The following is a 19,318-nucleotide window of genomic DNA, read 5'->3' as shown; positions in this document are numbered from 1 at the left end:
TATGTAAATGATATGTAAATAAGGTGTTGATAGGCTTGCGCTTGAATTCATGCACTGAAGCGGATTAATCTTTGATTACAACGTTACAAACTTCACATAGAAACAACAACAGAACCCTTTTTGGTGCTATACACAACAAATTCTCCATCAATGTGAAGAACCAGTTCACCATGCAAATAACCAAATAAGCATGCAAATGGTTCTATATAGAACCCATGGTTCTAAATAGAATCATTCCCTTCTTTTTAAGAGTGTACACTAAATGCAAAACTCCTATCCTAAAAAAATAGCATAGCGAAGGCAGTATTAAAATTTGCACACAAGAATTTAGACAAAGCAGAGCTGTTTTGGAACACTGTGCTCCGGTCAGACGAAACAAAAATGTAATCATATCGGCCAAGAAAGGGGAGAACAAGCACGTTTCAGTTTATTCTGGACAACGCATGTTATAAAAACCACTATATAGATAAATCTTGACTTACTCATTATTCAGTAACGACTCTGAATACATGGCAAAGTAACTGAGGTATTCCTGAGGGGAGGAATTCACACCTAAAACCAGCAGTTATTTGTCGTGTTATTTAACATTCTGCAGTAAAATGTTGCTCCCCAGCCTCACTGGTTTCACGTAATACATGATTTTGCATTTTTTTACTCATTAAAGCTCTCTCACTAAAATACCCAGCATGCATCGCGCTAATACATCATACACTACTGTGATAAGCCCACTGATGTGGAGGCTAAAAATGCAAACGTGACGATGGGCATTTCAAACAGCCCTTCCATTAAATATCAGCCCCAAAGTGCTTGTGCTTTTTCAAAGGTTTCTCCCACCTTCACGACGCATCATCAGAAGGGGATTTTCCTAGCCTTGACAATGGAAAATCGCACATGCACTGTGTAAGATGTGAATATGCATGTTTACAACATGTAGTTTGGGTTTATTTAGGTCAAAGTTTTAGAAGTTTGAACTGGTTCTATCCATTTAACAAGTTCAACAAAAGCATCAAAATGCGCAATAGGAATGTTTACCTCTGGCCTTTCCACAGATCTACTCGAGCGAAGTCCTGATAGTTCTGTTTCCCTGTGAAAAACACATACTCGCCATCATTCGTCCCATTCATCTGAAACACACACAGAAAGAGAGAAGAACACATACAACTGAGACTGGTGGATACGAAGCAGTAAATATGTTGTGTTGCTATGTTTCCAACTAATGTTCAAGTTTTTAAATCACTGTTTCAGTGCTGTTGCATTTTCAGTCACGTTATCTTTATTGAATTCCTACAAAAAGACGATATCATGTCCTGATGCTCATGGACTTTGAGACTTCAGCCAACTGTGGCCATTAAAAGCCAGAGTCACTAAAGCCACCAGAGTAGGATGGTTTGAAGGAGAGTTAAGAACCATTTCTGCATTTCTGTCCCAAGTTGCACAATCCTGCTTTGCTTGCGGCTGCAAAAACAAAGAATGTGACCTCTTATGTCATTTCAAGTCAAAATGCCACATTTCACGTGCTGCCATTCGCATTTATACACAGTACTTTGCAAAAGTCAAAGACCACCTTTCATTTATGTCATTTCCTCTTCCATTCCAAAACAGCTGTTATGGTATGTTATTCATTTTTCAGTAGCAAGAAAAAAAACTGGAAACATTTAATAGAAAATTACACAGAAGCATCAACAACTAAACACAACATTTTTCAGTATGTGGTGTGTCCACTTAAACACTTACTATTTCATTATTATTTTTCATTTTAGCAAGATTCCCTGTTTAATTAGAGAAAAAGAAAAAAAAAGTCTTTCATGAAATTAAAACAAATAAAAAATTGACAAAATAGACAGACAGACAGAAAGACAGATAGACACATAGACAGACAGACAGATACAGATAGACAGACAGGCAGATAGACAGGTGGAGAGATAGACAGATACAGATAGACAGACAGACAGATAGACAGGTGGAGAGATAGACAGATAGACACATAGACAGACAGACAAACAGATAGATAGACAGACAGACAGACAGACAGACAGATAGAGAGATAGATAGATAGACATATAGACAGACAGACACATAGACAGACAGACAGATACAGATAGACAGATGGAGAGATAGACAGATACAGATAGACAGACAGACAGACACATAGACAGACAGACAAACAGATAGATAGACAGACAGACAGATAGACAGACAGACAGACAGACAGATAGACAGATAGACAGACAGATACAGATAGACAGACAGACAGACACATAGACAGACAGACAAACAGATAGACAGACAGACAGACAGACAGACAGACAGACAGACAGACAGGTGGAGAGATAGACAGATAGACACATAGACAGACAGACAGACAGATAGATAGATAGACAGACAGATACAGATAGACAGACAGACGGAGAGATAGATAGATAGACATATAGACAGACAGACACATAGACAGACAGACAGATACAGATAGATAGATAGACAGAAGTCCATATATTCCACCCTGATATTTCTCCATGTGCCCTTGAATTTACTAATTCTCCAAATTACCTTGTAGAAGAGTCCAAAGTAGTCATCCAGTAAGGGGTCCACCAAGCGAAGTTCCTTTAGCAAAGGGTCCTCGTAGCCCCAGAGCAGCTCCCCCACCGGCCGCGTCACAAACAGCCCCATGCCTCCAGCTTTCATCAAGTCCGAGATCACACGGCTAATAAGAGAATGGTTTTTATACCTCTCCATGACCGCCTGGAACCAAAAGCACACCGAAACAGGGCAGCTGTAAGTAATCAGACTGTGACAATGTCAGCTTTAATTTAAAGACATTTAAATCAATGTTTCATATGATTCATACAGCCACTCTGACAGATTACAATATACACATTTCATTTTTGATGCCTTTTGGAATCTTCCTAGTTTCATAAAGTCTCACCATTGCAGGGATGTTAACAGTCCTGATGAGGTCATCCTCCAAGCCTCGTGACATATTGGGCTCAAACACGTAAGTTTTAGGGTTGACAGAAGCTACTTTAGTACCATTATCCATAAACGTCACGCTCTCCATAGGCCGATACTCTCTATCAAAGAAAAAAGAAATTATTATTTTGTTTATTATATATATACATATATGTGTGTGTGTGTGTGTGTGTGTGTGCATTTTTTTTTGTTTTATGATATACTTTCCACAGATCCACTTTCTAAACATTCAGACAACTAGTTGTAGACGAATTAATGTGCATTTTTAAAAAAGTTTAATATTTTTTTCATTAAATCTATACTTGTATATTACTTTATTTATAATATAACCGTTAGTGACCACTCTACTCTAATGTACAGAACTGTGCAAAAGTTAGGGACCACACTTCATTTATTTCCTTTCCAGTCAAAACAGTTATTTATTTATCATGAAAAAAAAAAGGAAAACATTTATAATTAGCTTCAACGGCTAAATCTAATATCAGACGTTTTAATATCTAGTGTGTCCACTCTAACTTTATTACAGCGTCCATTCTTTCCAAGAGACTCACTTTCAGCTCCTCAAAGAATCTGCAGACACACATTCAAAGTTCAGTCTTAGAAGCTGGTTGATCATTTTCTGAAGTAATCAAACACATTCAGTGGTGTTGAGGTCTGGACTCTGGGGTGGTCAGTCCATCGTTCAGCTTCTTTGTTTGATGTGTCCGTCTCCTTTTCTCAGTGAGGTTCTTCTTGATCAGCTACACATCCTTTCAGACCCACAGCGCTGAGTCGTCTTCTCACAGTGGAAGGATGGACAGAAACACCTGTGGATGTTTTCAGATCTGATCAGCTTGATTTTCTCCTCTCTCTCAGAGATGAAAGCTTTAAGTGCTGTTTATCTGATGGGGGCAGTTTTGGGGTCGACCAGCTCTTCCAGGTGGTTGTTAGGAGACACATTTTCTCTGTAACTTTTGATTGTTTATTGAACTCCAGTTTGGGAAACGCTTGCTTTTTTTATTTCTCTGAAAAACGGTAATCTCTGACTTTTGTACAGCACTCGTGTGACTCACCGCACTGTGGTAAACCAAACGGTCACAAAAGTGTGGTCATGTGAAGCCGTTTTACTTCTGATCAACAATAGCCCAGACTTCAGTCACACAACACAAGGGACTTAGTCAGCCATTATCCCAGCACATGCTCACCTGTACGTGTACGGGCCGACCTCGATCACTGCAGGCCTTTCTCCTTTCAGCACCTCCTCAGGGTTTGTCAAATCGAAGAAGTAAAACTGCATGTAGACAGGGGCTGGAGGATCCTGCCAAACAGCAAAAGCCTCTGTTCCATTTTCCAGCACCACCTCCTGTAGGTGAAAGGGCAGTGGGTCAGGCCTTTGTTGATAAGTGCTAAAGAGATACTGTCAAGAGATCACAGTCAACTGCTGACCAGCTTCATGAACTGTGTCCTCAAGTATAGAAAGGATTGGAGGACTGACAAATGAACAAGTAATAGGGTTAGACCAGGGGTGTCCAAAGTCCGGCCCCAGGGCCAAATGCGGCCCACGGACAGATTTTAATTGGCCCCCGGTTTCTGTTTTACGGTGTATTATAAGTGGCCCACCAGCCAGTACGTAGCAGTTCTTCCTTTCACCTGATGGTGGCAGCTGACCAGACCTGCAGCTTCATTTAGTGAATGACGTTTAGTCAAGACTACAGACATAAAGCTCAAACTAAACACTAAAAACTGACGATTTTGGCGAGATGGAAAACTTCTTATCAGAGCAAATTCAGTAGTTCAGTAAATATTAACCCTTTAAGGTCAAACAAAAACATGGCTACACTGCGTTTATTTGATATGTGAAGAACATCACCAGACAAAACCAAACATTTATAGATTAGTTTGTCTCACAAATGATATTTTTCAACAAGGAAACACTTAGAAATATGATTAATACATGAGACATGTAGTATTGTTACTCTTCCAGTTTAATTACTTATTATAAGCTCTTATCGATCCAAACTGCTCTGAATGAACAATCCAGCAATTAAAGAAGCCTCGTGCATCTTTTATACAGTGATAGGAAACATGGCAGCTCACAGAAAGCTCAGATCTCTGCGCTGATATTTTAAAAACTTAATATTTTGAATCATTTGTGAATAAAATGTCGGCCCTCGGGTATTTTAACACAGTACAATCTGGCCTTCTTTGAAAAAAGTTTGGACACCCCTGAGTTAGACAGTATAACTGTAATAAGGTATACAACGATGATAACAACCGTTCAAAATTATGACCTGGCAAATTTCTATTCCATGTCTGAGTGGCCAAACACATCCCACCCATTTATACTGGTCAGGAAAAACCTCAAAAAACTAAGCATGGTAGTGGCTCAGCGATGGCTAAGAGCTGCAAACACCACAGAACAGGTTTAACTTCTGACCCTTCAGCTTCAGTTACTCGACTTCACTCCCTCAGATTTGAGTCATTTTCATCTAAACCTGTGTTAAACTTCAGTTCGTCAGAATAGAACATGTTCTGTAATGAGCAGAGCTGTTATCATGCTAGCTAAGCTAACGCTAACCAGCTCCTCTCTCCTAGTTAGCAGCACTATTTAGCATTTAGCAGTTGCTAGATGGTTTGACATTTGTTGAATAATGGCTTGAAAACTGTGTGCTGCGTTCCCTTATTTGATGAGCAACTGTTTTTATTATTTTTAATTTTATAATAACTCTAAAAAGGACAGCACAAAGGCGGCATAAATGCTTTTATGTAACTTTTTGGTCAATTGCAAAGTATTTACGCGTCATATGTTCTTACTTTCAGGAGACCCCATAGACTACTGAGATATGTCATCATTTGGCATGTAAATGCAGTACATTTTTTGCCAGATCAGTATTAATGTTGTTTTGTTCCAGCCAGTCTGTAAAGCATCTTACAGCCCATTTAGTTTGGCGAATGGTGTTGGGTTCATTTCTGGCTGATTCCAGGTTGTTTAGCTGTTCTTCTGTCTCAGCTGCCGACTGAAAAGCTGCTCAGTGGTGATGACAGTTTGGGAATTTAGTGTCGTCTCATCTTCAGAGTCTGACCAAATCGGCTGTCGGTCAAATGTGATCTTAAAAGTGTCCATTTCCTGTTTGTGGCAAAGTAAGAAGTAAAAACATTCAAATGTCTTGAGCGTCTCCTACAGCTGTCAAAGTCGTTGCTTAGCAACAGCGTCTCAGCGGAGTGATACAGTGTTCGTGATGTTATGGTGAAATAACAGCACGGTTAGAGCGCTTCTCAACCAATCAGCTTGCGTGGCCGGAACTAACTGTTGTATAAGAAGCTATGAAGCTTACACAACAGCCATGCGAACTGTCGGGTTCTAAGAGTTAAAGGCTGTTACTGTGCCTTTAATACAGTTATATGTAAATGATCTCGGTTCTGATTGGCAAATTGGCTTCGAATTCTGCCTCATTCATGAAGCAGCAGAGACTGAAACACTCCTTATAACTTCTGTGTGAGTGGGTGGGGCTAAAGTGCTGTAGATGGACATACTGAAGTGTGCTGGTTTTTATGACATCACAAAAACGACAGGTTCAAAACCAAAACAGGCCACAGCTTAGACACTATATATAGACTGGGGAGCAAAGCTTTAACAAAACTTGTTTTAAAAAAATAGGAAAACTAATTTTTTCCATGATAGGGGCTCTTTAACAGCACAACTCCAGAGAGGATACAGAGGATACCGGCCTAGCTCTCAAATCAAACCACACCCAGCTGAGGATCCACTGTAAAGCAACCATGCACTTCAATAAAAATGAAGCAGTTTCAAAATAAAAGTTTGGCTCTGTTGTCACGAACTGCTTTACAAAGCAATTACAAGGTGGCAGCATATGTAGCCTGTACAGTACGGATCATCTGAGGTGATATGGTGATTTTTTTAATAAGGCGTGGCCACGAATTACTATATTAAGCCCAGGAGTTAGGTTTCTCATAAACTGTGGTCTCAGTATAGTCATTCATGGCCTCAATAGCTTCATTCGTCGCCACAACTTATTCAGTAATGTCACCTTAGGAGCTCTAAAATAAGGTCAATATCACAGTATTTAAAAAAAAATAATTAAAAAAAACTTTATATATATTCAATAAATCTGAACCTAAATCTGTAGGTTGGGTTACACAACCAGTTCTGAGTCAAAGCAGGATAAAGCTTTGGGTATGTCTATAGTGGAAATAGATGTTGCACTGGGTCATTATGACCTGCATTACTACGCCCATGAAAGGCGTCAAGTCTCTTTTATATGAGCTCTAATATTAAGTTTATCCCCACTTACTGTTTTTATCCTGCTGTTCAAGGCGTTTAAGAAGACGTGAGCCAACACCATGGCAATGCCCGCGATCAAGACGAGGATGGACAGCAGCCCGGTGCCGTAAATACAGCAGGATTTCAACATCTTCCCCATGGTTTCGGTTCGGTTTGTTGTCGTTTGTTGTGCTGGACCCTCCTGCGCTCGCTGTCTCTCCTTCTCTCTCTGGTGCTGTTTATTTTAGTTTATCAGGGCTCGGAGATTACAGGCAACACACCTCTTTCAAAATAAAAGTCTCCGCTCAATATTGCTGCGCATCGCTTGTTTCAAGACTCAAAACAGGAAACGTTTTTTTAAAAAAAGAAGAAATGGTAAAACGTTATTAGACAAATAAGACTAATCAGATAACATTTTATAACATGGAGATGATATGCAGATTTAAAATATTGGTAACAATCCGAAACAAACCCACCATCTAAAAGCCAAACGAGTGGTCAAATAAGAATGAGATTTGATTTTAACAAAATAAAAATTGTCCTGTTTCTTGCATAAAGAATCAAAGCTTTTAATGATTGATGAGACGCCGAGAAGCCCGGCTTTTATTTTGACAGAGTCATATGACTTCGTGTTTGTGGTTTGTTATGAAGCTCCGTGAGGTGAGCAGGAGGTGCCGGAAAGAGAGCTAACTGGCCCGTCAAAATAAAAGTCGGTGTGTTGTCTTTGCAATCTTAACCGTACTACTCTGATTGTTAGTAACGCATTTAAAGGGGAATTCCACCGATTTTTCAAAATTTCTGTATAATTCAGTTGATAATTCAGGTTGAGATATAAACAAAGTAATTCCGTATGGTTTGGTGTAAAATGGTTACAGACCCAGATTTCTTTACAGTGATCCAGGAGTCCCGATGTCTACAAGGTATATATATGTGTGTGTGTACATATACATATATATATATATATATATATATATATATATATATATATATATATATATATACACGTCTTCTAGAATTTGTTGTTTCCTTTTAGAACTATAAAAACGGACAAAATAGAAAATATCCCAGTAAAGGAGGTCGTTATATATCTCGATGTCAAACTTTGTAAAGATTAATCTTTACGTGGCTCTATGAACTTTGATCCCATTGTTCATTGCACTAAAAACAAATTTAATGCGCAGTTGCGAAAAGATTTGTCTGTTTATGGTCATGTTTTGTCAAGGCCTTCAAGAGCAGCTTGTATGTCTCAGGCTTTATTTGTGCCGAAAGAACATTACCAAAAACATAGGCATATTCATGAATAACTCTGTGTGGGAAAACCGGCCCCATTATTAAAAGAAGAATGTTTTATCTATTTTTTATGAACATGGTGGTTTGGATGTGCTGTGTTACTCCACTTCAAATAACATTTTTAAGACCAACTGGTCAAGATTTGTTAGCCACATTTGTACGGAGACTCTCAGGAGCCATGGTTGAACAATACATTGGGATGTTTTGACTCTCAAGAATAGGGCTTTTATACATTTAAAATAAACTTGAACCCCCCCTCCTCTTTTTTTTAAATGATAGATAGATAGATAGATAGATAGATAGATAGATGGACATACATTCAATACACGTAATAATTTACGAGCTATATGACATGTCTCTAAGCAAATCAGATGGGAAGGAAGACACCAAACTTTGGCAGACTCTCACTACATTTCCTCAGGACAGGAGCCACACGGACTTTTATTTTGACAGACTCGGGCTCGCCCAGTACCCAGGGCTGTGGGAGCCGTTAGAGCGGAGCAGCCGGTTGCTAGTGCGCTGTTTACCTGTTTGTTTACACCAGTAAACAACAAAAAACACAGCTTTAACAATAAATGACTCCACAAGCGATGACCGGTGAGCTTTATCCGCTAAAACGTATTCATAATGGCCGGTTTGGGCTTTTAATAACACGTAAACCTTCGTAGTTGTGATGCTATTGGCTGATCTACATCACTAAGTTACTCAGTTGGTTTATTACTGATACTTTAGTTGGCTAAATAAGTTTAACGGCATTTATTAACAACAGAGCAGCTTTACTGCCTCCTGTAACTTTCTATGGGAGATTTTGGTCACTATAAGCTTCACATTTAAATTGCTAGTGTGTAGTAATTCAGTTTGAGGTGTTTCCTTGAGTATTTCAGTGCTTTAATAGTGCTACAAAATCTATATTTCCCAAAATTACAGAGAAATTCTCTGTAATTCACTCTAAAATAACCTTTTGTTAAGTCCACTTCTGTAAGTAGTTATACTGACTGACCTTCTTTTGTCAGCACTGAAAGTCACTGGTCAGCAGCAGTGTTATTCACTACACTACCAATGTAGTGACCTGCTTAACCAGTCCAAAAAAACACCATTGGGCCATTTAACACAGGAGATATAAATTACACCACATGTGCTAAGACAGATCATGTGACTTCTGATATTTGGACATTATGAATTTTGCATGATGGACGGTAAAAAAATCTGACTTAAATTGTCTTTTTTTACGCTGATTTAGCAAATAAAACAGCATACCTCATTATGGACAAATATCACAAGGCAGCTGGCCTGTCTTTAGCACGTCAGTATGTGTGCTGTACTGGGGTTGGTGCGGTGTAGTGGCTAACGCTGCTGCCCATCACACATCAGAGCAGGGTTCAGTTCCCTGCTTGAGCAGGAACACCATGCTACATCAGAAAGAGGCCTTGAGCAAAATACATACCACTGTACTCTCCTGCCTCTTTAACCTGATTACAACCTTACATCACTCTGGATAAAAGCAAATGCCATAAATGTGAAAGGAGAAAAGCTGGTTCTGGTTGAACTTCTTAGGACAAGAAAACATTCATATATCAGCTCAAATAAATATTCCTTTTAGTGCTGACAACAGTAGCGTCAGTCAGTAGAACTAATTATTGACGGAAGCTGAGTGGAAATCGGCACTAATATGTATTTTGTTGCTTCTAGAGTGAATGAAACTGCTTCTGTCTGGATGAACACTTAAGAAACTGAAGATAACGTCATTCAGTCACATTCAGGTTCATAGGAGTCTAAATCTCTCACTGCTCAGCATCTGGCTGAATATTTAGAATAAAACGGACAGTAATCATGTCCGTAAATATTTGACAATCATAATCATTACACATATGAACAGTATTCACTGAAGTTAGTAGATCAAGTGGAGCTCTATATGGAACAACAAGAAGTTAATTTTTCTGTTTTCAGATTTTTTAAACACGTCAGTGGCTGTCAATGTGTTGCAGTAATGGAATAACATAACAAAACACTATAAATTGTATTTTATATATATTTTTGTTGTTTTTCCATTTTTTGACATAATTTGAAAATGCCTGTTGACCTTTACATTGTGCGTAAATCTCATGATGAATGGACCAAAAGAAACGCCCCAAAATGACAAAAAATTCTGGTTCCATTGACTTACATTAAAAGTAAAGTAAGTTTTTTCCTTCTCCTGTAAAGTTACCATTTTGGAGATACGAGGTTTTGTTCCGACAACAGTGATATATATATATATATATATATATATATATACACACACACACAGACGTATGCAAAACAAGGTGGGGCGCACGGTGGCGCTGGTCAAATAACAGTTTTGTTGATGTTCTAAGCAAAAGTAGGTACACATCCCAATTACGTTTGTGTTTTCAGTCTGTAGGGCTGCCTCGGTTCCCTGTTTCTTCTTCAAAATACTTAAAATAAATCCTTTTCTTTTGTTTCGCAGCTACAGCGCCCTGATGATGGTGATTCCTGCTGTTCCACTGCATGGGTCATGGGGTCTGTGGATGGTCTTCTCTCTCCAGAATCGACCGTCACCTCACTGCTGGCCAGCTCTGGACGGATGAGAAGCTCTCTGCACCCGGAACCAGTCCATACCATTAAATACAAAGACAGAAATTATGAATCGGCCTCTGAAGCACTGGATGCTTACATTGCAGATTTCCAGAGGGGCCTGCGGACCTCGGAGGCCTCCGTAGGGCAGCTGGAGCTTCCTAAGGAACCGGCCACTCCTCATCTGCACCGATACAGAAATAGAGATGGTTGAATACATTATTGAGTCTTTTAAAAAGGGGCATTAAAACTGAGCAGTCAGAAGGCTGGTTTGTAGACGGGTTCCTACGCCTGCTGTACCACCCTTGCTGTTAAAGCAAGACTTTGTGGGACAATCTTAACCTAACCCACATATAATCAGACTTGTTTTGTGTCTGAAGTTTATTTCTTCAGTTTTGTACTGGAACGTTGAGGCTAATGGACATGCATATGCAAAAGTTATGTAGTTTTTCTAAGTGAAAATAAGTTCTATAGGGGACACACTTGTGCACATTTTAATACACAAATACTGATTATTTGCTGAATTTAACATATTGGGAAAAAATGTGTCGTGTGCAAAAGTAATGGCACGTTTTATTTTCTATGTTCTTAACCATCTTAAGTGTGTACATTAGCAAAAACGTTAAGTTTTAAGTTTTAAGAGAGGAAACTGAACCTTATAAGAGCTTGTGAAATGCCTGTAAATCACAACCACAACTTACTGGCAGTTTGGCAGACTACTTTCAGGGGTCAAGGCTCAAGCCAGAAAAGGTAGATATTCTGGTCTCCTTGGCCAAAATTAATCAGGCCTGAAACTCAGTTTATAAAAATATTGCTGTCAGTTACAGTCTGAAAAATCACAATTCATCCCTACTTATGGATACTTATATTTCTTGAAGTTAGCATGATGCTAATTGGTGGAGTAATAACAAAGTCCTTGTAGGAAAGTCTGTCCACTTGGCGGCTATCTTGGCAATGCCACCAGGCAGTTATTTCCAGTCATACAAGACCACACCAATCTCTTTAGACCTAAAAACTTGAAACTGAAGGCAAAACTGCCATCTGAAATATGATCACTGAGCCAGCTGGTTCGCTCACCTCATTAAAGGGCGGGACTTTCCCTGTAAACCAGGTATGTCAAACTGGGGACCTTCCGGGCCAAAATGCTGTGAGCTGAAGGCAGTGTGCTGAAGTCTGCAGTGTTTGACCTGCAAGGGCTGGAACCTGACACGTGCTGTAAAAAGAGGCCATAATGAGCATTACGAGCTTTCTAGTCATTTTCCCCAACAGTGACCGGTCTCCTTTATAAAGTGCCCGGTATAAGCGACCATTACATGTAGCAATGTTAGCCTTGTAGCTCCAGATCTAAAACTAATGAAGCAAACTTCAGACACAAACAAGTCTTTCCTGATGACTTTTTGGGGTAAGGGGGGGAAGTTCCAACTGTCGCTTCAAGAGAAATTACAGTCTACAATCTGTGAATCAGCTGTTACCATCCTGTTTCTATATGTGGGATTGTTAGTGGTTTATGTCTGTTCTTTCATGCCGTTCCTGTTGCAGTGCTGAAGGAGAGCTTGACGGAAAAAGAGCTGGACTTTCTGAAGCTTCCCACCGGCCCAAAGCACAGAGACTCCGACCATCTCAGCGTGACCACCGACGACCTCCTGCTGCTGCCCTCCGACGGCTCGCTTCCCGTGACTCGGACCTCAGCCTTCCTATCCCAGTCTGGACACTACCCGCTAGGACGCAGCTTTGACTCTAGCTCCTGGTCTCGTTTGAGGCCTAGTCGTGCTCCAAGAAGTTCATTCCATCGACCCCCTGCACTGAGGACTCCTTTAAGAGCTTCTGGACAAGAGAGGCCACTACGTGTGGATGACTTGCTGTCAGGCAGGTCAAGAACCATTCCTGGAAAGCTCCCTCCCAGCTCTTTTCTGACCACAAAAAGGGATACTCCAGGCTCTCTGGCATCCCACCACCTCCCCAGATGGATGACGAGTCACAAGTCGGAGATGGACTTTTCTGGGGTGACTAGCATTCCTGACCTGAGGTATCCCGCCTGGCTCAGGGAATGTGACATTCCAACAGAAACTACGTCTGGTGCTCCAGCCGTTCCCTCTTGGGTCAATGAGCTGGAGGAAAACGCTGATGAAGGTCAGCAGGACCTTAAAGGTCACAAAAAAGGCAGCAACCAGGACGCACTCAGGGAGCTGAGGCTGCAGTTTGCAGAGACCGTAGCAGCAGCCGAAAGCGGAGAAAGCAGACGCGCCATCTATGATACGGGGGAACCTTTCAGAGGTCGGTGGGCTGAAAGTGGTTTATCTTCATTATGAATATGATATAAAGTCTCAAGTCTTACCTGCCTACATTACAGCTTCTCCAGATGTTCAGGCTCTAAAAGTGTGTTTCATGGCCATTTGATTTTACCATTCACTGAGAAATTCAGAGAGATGACATACAGTTATGTGCAAAAGTTTGGGCACCACTGGTTAAATTATGTGATTACTGGATAAAAATATCCTTTTCTCTACAAAAAGCACACTTTTGCCCACTTTAATGCAAAAATGACAGATTGGAGAAAACAAAAAATGTTCCCTGTGCAAGAGTTATGGCACATTTTATATTGTGTGATTTATTCATTTTCCAATATGTTAAACAGTATGCACTAAAATGTACAGAAAAATGCTCTCTGTAGAGGATGTATTAACCCTCTTTTGCATGATGTTGCCTCAGGGCAACAAACTCATTTTCCTCACTTTGCAATAACATTTATACATAGTTAAAGACAATGACAGGGTTAACAAGAAAGGGAAGAGTTTGAATAAGTAAATAAAAAGCATGTACTTGTTATTGGGCACATTTAAACCTCATTTTTAACATTCAGTATCATGTTTTTTTGCTGTTAGGAGAATTTGCAGAAATGTTTGTTGCCTAGAAGCAACATTGTACAACATTGTAGGTGCAGTAGAGGGTTAACTTTCACTTGGAACGTCAACAAAACATTAATATATGTTTTGACCAGGGGTGTTGAGACTTTTGTGTAAGTTTGGAATCATTATTAATACTGTCATATTAATAAACACCATTAATGTATTCAATAACAGTTTATACAACATAATTATAAAGCTGGTTTTATTTTATATTCAGTATTTGTTTTATTGTGAGAACAATCAAAAGTTATTAGGCCTTGATATGTGATCACCTATGACACATGAAATATGAAACATACTGGATTTTGTAGGAACTTCTGGATATTCCACACATACAATTGTGTGCAAAAGTTTGGGTGCCCCGGTCAAATGATGTTTTATAGGCAAATAGGAAAATACGTTAACCCATCCTCTACATAGAACACACTTCTGCACATTTTATTGCACAATTCCTGTTTATTAGCAGAAAAAAAATTATATTTAAGTTAGAGGATGTGTTTACTTATTTTCACTTTGAAAATCAACAAAATATGTAGGCCCTAATTTTGCTACATAGCTCTGTTCATCATTCTGGACACATCTAACATTTCTTAATGTTTTACAAATTCTTGCTAGTTATTTAAAATGTGAAAGTTTCATCATATTGGAACAATTTTGGGCAATACGCTGTAACATTATCACTGAAGGCATTGATTCCTGCTCTTTTAAGCAGTTAAAATTCCACTGGTTCTCTGGTCTTGTCATAGAGGCATTGACTGGGCTCGATCAGACATTTCTGAGCCTGGCAGCTATGCCTGTTCCTACAACCTACATTTACACCTTTCATCTGTGAACCGTCCTCCCGAAGGTTTTCCATACAAAAAACTAAAACAACTAATACTTAAAGGGGAATTCCACCGACTTTATGAAATTCCTGCACATTGTAATTGTTGAGCTGTGAACAGAGTGATTTAGAGTGGTTTGGTGTGAAATGGTTCAGATGTCTTTACAGTGGTGGTGATAGGAACCAGGGGTCGCCATGACTACAACACAAATATAGACATTTTATTTACTATCCAGAACCACCAGTGAACCTACACGAGTCTTCTGAGTTTATATGGAATGTTGATGATGGAAAAATTATGGTAAGTACGGTAAATGTCTCAGTCATCAGGCAGTGAATTCATAACCATTTCATGTAGGAACTTTCTGTGAGGGAGCTTTTAGAGGTGGACGTCTGGTTCTGACTTGGTAAGTTTCTCTAGAACAGAGTGTTTCACACCAAACCACTCTGAACCGCTCTGTTTACATCTTAACCATTTATTCATGTTTTTTAATAGGCCATTACATTATTTGTCATGAATTCTGTCTATATTCATTAAATTCTACAGCATAGACAGGGATTTATCTTTCAGTATTAGATAAATGTGAGCCTATAATTAGATTAAGAAAATTATTATACGCATATTTTAAAGAGCATATTGTAAAAACAAAATGACAATTTCAACTTCTCAACTTTTATCTTCTGTCTCAAAGTAAGAAGATATGTCCAGTTCCCTAGACATGGATTAAGCCTAGTCTTAGGCTAAATTGTAGTGCCAATTGCGAATCACCACTGTAAATTCATTTTAGTCCAGGATTTGCCTTAATCTGGTTTTGAGAAACCAGCTTTTTATTTCCTAAGATGCTTTGTGTGTCTGGCCAAATGACGTTTGGTTTTTCACTGAATGTCATTTACTTGAGTACAGTTCCAGCCCACTCACTGACTGGCTGTGTGTCTTTCCTTAGGCGACAGGATTGGCTCTCTGATCCAGAGGGCGGAGCAGGTGTTGAACTCCCCGTCTCTTGGTCTCTGTGGTGCAGCCAAGGAACAGCATGGCAGTCCAGAAAGCACAGAGCTTCTGGAGGCTGACCGCTCCTGGGACAATCCTCCAGTGACCTTGTGAGCCACGCCGCAATTATTACTGTCAGACTGTAAAAACTAAACACACTGCAGATTCATACTGGATTAAAATGATCTCATTGCTGATGACTTAATTACAGTACCTTCGCAGGTAAAACTAATCCAGGTCCAGTAGGTACACCTTTTTATGACAAGTTAGCAGACATTTTACTTTTATTTTTCACAGCAAGTCTCCGGTACCAGTAGGGGACCCTGAAGAACAACTAACCACTGAAGAATCTCAGAAGGATGCAACAGAGAAGGTAATCAGAATTCAGTTAAATGTTGGACATTTCATAGATTCTTTTATCAGCATCTTCACGGCTTCATGATGCTTCACGTTAAATCCACATTTCCCACTCAGTCCATAGGTTCCTCATCAGGCTACAGCAGCAGGAAGCACCATGGACCTGTTGAGGCCCTTAAGCAGATGCTGTTTAGCCTTCAGGCCGTGGAGCAGAGGGTGACGCAGCAAAAAGAAGCCAAGCCACACAGCATGGCTAGCGTACCAAACCCACTGACTCAGATGACGAACAAGGAGTTTAAGGAGGTAGATGTAATTAAAATGGCTTGAAAAAGTCAGCTTGATGTTTTTCTTTTCTTTTTCTTCTTCTTATTATTCTACAGCCAGAAATTTGCAACCCTACTCCACATACAGCCGCAGCTTTCGAACTAGAACAATAAAACTTTGCGTGATCATGGAGCTTAAACCCAAATAGGTTGCTTGTGCTTTTTTAACCAATTTGGCTTGTTTTTTCAAACACAATCAACAACCTGAAACTCATTTCACATACATAATATATAAAGCTTATGCTTCTACTTTTTAGTCGACACTCAGTTTACACTCTATAGCCACATGTGTTGGGACACATGTCATATGCCACATATATGACAGTCAAACCTTAGCAACCACCTGGGATAGCATAGCAATTGCCTAGGAGTACCTTAGCAACCCACTGCCTAGGAGCACCTTAGCAACCACCAGGGATACCATAGCAACTGCCAAGCAACATCTCAGCAACCATCTAGGATACCATATCAGTGGCCTAACAGCAGCTTCACAACCCTCTAGGATACCATAGCAGTGGCCTAACAACACATTAGCAGTCATCTAGGATACCACAGCACCTGCCAAGCAACACCTCAGCAACCACCTGGGATACCATAGCAATGTTATAGCAACGTCGTAGCAACACCATAGCAACTACGTGGAGTTACTATATAAACCCAATTAAGTCATCAAAAACAATCAGCATTGTTCTGCAACTGCTTTGACTTTTGAAGCGTTATTAGCTGGATTTGTTAAGCCAACTTAAAGCCTGTTTACAAACTTTCCCTTTTCTAGTTACTACACTGCCATACAAAGGCCAAATGCAGTAATTGCAGTTTTGGTCTATATGAAGCGTCCGTCTTTGCCTAGAGCAGCGTACACAAGTGCTCATCTGTTAGAAAATCTGGGGCCATATTACAGAAAATTCAGTCAGAGATCATATCTTATCTGCTTTGTTGTCATGGTAACTTCAGTTAAGACTGCATTTAGGGCAGAAGCCATTAAAGAACAACAGGTCTTAAGTCTATAATCTTATTTCCAGTTAAGAAAACGGTTTTACAGAAACATCCTAAGTCGTCAAATTATCCTAAATATTCTCTTAACTTTAGGATGAACCCCAACAGGGTCCTCACTTCTGTTTAAGGTCTGTTTCTATGGTTTTTAGGCAGCTGAGTCAGCAGCATAGTTCACTACCAGCATAATGAGCTCCATTTATTTCTACTGTAAAACGCTGCTTTCACTGTGAGATGATTTTCTTTTCTAACTCTGCGTTTTAAAGATCTCAGACGCTGCAGACTCGATCTCCACCGCCCCTCTGATCACCTTCGTGTGTTAATGTTGATGATGAAATATTACAGTGATGGTGGTGAATAATGAGGAGACGGAGCTGAACGTGTGTCTGTTTATTAGGAGGAGTAACGTAAGCACGCTCGGCTAAAGCGTTTGGGAAATGGAGACTGAAACTGGAGACACGACGCTCTGATAAACAGCAGGGGGCGCTCTCACAGTATTCACAACTTACAGTTTATCACACTTTTTGTTTGACCTTTTTTAATCTCAGTAACGGTAGCTAACGTCAGCTGTCTGACTAACTAACTTGATTACATGTTTACGTTTCAGCTGTGCATGTATGGGTGGTTGCTAGGTAACAGACACGACAGTTGATTGTCGACTTCAGTCGAGAAAGTTAAGATTTCCTAACTTGAGATAAGATACGATGCTGTAAGATAAGATAAGATTCCTAAATTAAGGTCAGATTTGCTTCTGTAATATGAATTTGTGAAAAATCTTATCTTGACCTGTCAGACAGAAAGAGAGGAAGTTTCTGTAATACGGCCCCTGAAGTGTGAACATAGCTATAACATCTAAGGACGTTCTTTGGTTCTTTTCACAGGTTCCTCAACCAGATGCTGACGATTCAGCTCCTGGTGGGGAGTCGTTACAGAGGTCAGTATGTTCTATAATAACATTAACTCAGACCGTTACACTGTATAAGAGCATTTCAGTGCTGTAAACACTACCTTGCGTCTGTATGCAGTACTTGCTGACCTTATTTTTGGTTCTTGTTGTGATGTTAGAGCTCTGCATCACCTCGGAAGACTGAAAAGCCTCGTGGATGAAATGAACGAGAAAAAGACCAGAGAACTGCAGCAGAGGGGGGATGCTGGACAAAGCTAACTGCCTGTGTCTTTCACACGTTCCCTGATGGAACTGATGAAGGGTTTGCTGATTAGACACAGGGGTGTTAGAGAGGAGGAGTCACGACATGCCGTCCTGCTGCCCTGCACTGCTAAATAAAGCAGATAAAGAGCTGCAAAAGAGTGAAGTCATAAAATTGCCAAAATGAAGAAACAGCACAACGTGACATTATTGTATCTGCAGTGCCTTATGAGTTCTCAAGCACAAAATATGTGTCATGATACCAATAAAATATAATTAGTTCTCACAATAAAGTCTTATTTCCTGTCTTTTGGTGCTGATTTTTGAAGCTGGTTTATAAGTTCTGTCTTGGGCTAAAGGGCAGTTATGATCAGTGATAGAAGAAACAAATAATGATATATTGTTGTGACGGTAGAAACAAGTGAGACAATCTACAAGTCTTGGGCAGAGGCTTCGAAACAAAACAAAACAAGAAAAAATTGGCATTTTATATGTTTTATGTTTATGTTTTTTGTCTGACAGAGGAAGGGAGGATCATATATATCTGTATGTGTGTGTGTGTGTGTGTGTGTGTGTGTGTATCTTGCTTGTTGGAACAAAACCTTGTATTTCCAAAATAATATTATAATAGTAATAAATAATACTAACTTTACAGGAGAATGAAAAAACATTTTACTTTTAATGTAGGT

The 19,318-nt window shown here is 39.7% G+C and overlaps 2 protein-coding genes across 2 annotated transcripts in view; one reads left to right on the top strand and one right to left on the bottom strand.

Moving 5' to 3' along the window:
- Positions 1–7,499, bottom strand: part of scarb2c (scavenger receptor class B, member 2c) — a 44,527-nt gene extending 37,028 nt beyond the window's left edge. The window contains exons 1-5 of the mRNA XM_036588673.1: positions 7,260–7,499; positions 4,152–4,309; positions 2,924–3,068; positions 2,548–2,739; positions 1,033–1,124 (exon numbers count right to left, since the gene is read on the bottom strand). Of these exons, the coding sequence (XP_036444566.1) occupies positions 1,033–1,124; positions 2,548–2,739; positions 2,924–3,068; positions 4,152–4,309; positions 7,260–7,388 (716 nt within the window). The 5' untranslated portion in view covers positions 7,389–7,499. The remainder of the gene's footprint in view (positions 1–1,032; positions 1,125–2,547; positions 2,740–2,923; positions 3,069–4,151; positions 4,310–7,259) is intronic.
- Positions 7,500–8,989: 1,490 nt separating this feature from the next.
- On the top strand, positions 8,990–18,937 carry cunh18orf54 (chromosome unknown C18orf54 homolog). Its single transcript, XM_036588672.1, has 8 exons — positions 8,990–9,115; positions 10,986–11,301; positions 12,632–13,366; positions 15,766–15,919; positions 16,107–16,182; positions 16,284–16,469; positions 18,364–18,416; positions 18,548–18,937. The coding sequence occupies exons 2-8, from the start codon at positions 11,034–11,036 to the stop codon at positions 18,645–18,647; spliced, it is 1,572 nt and encodes a 523-aa protein (XP_036444565.1). The 5' UTR covers positions 8,990–9,115; positions 10,986–11,033; the 3' UTR covers positions 18,648–18,937.
- The last annotated feature ends 381 nt before the right edge of the window (positions 18,938–19,318 follow it).

Source organism: Colossoma macropomum, unplaced genomic scaffold (assembly GCF_904425465.1).
Source record: "Colossoma macropomum unplaced genomic scaffold, Colossoma_macropomum, whole genome shotgun sequence".
NCBI lineage: Eukaryota > Metazoa > Chordata > Actinopteri > Characiformes > Serrasalmidae > Colossoma > Colossoma macropomum.
The sequence above is the reverse complement of the archived record's forward strand: the minus strand, read 5'-3'. Positions and strand labels throughout refer to the sequence as shown.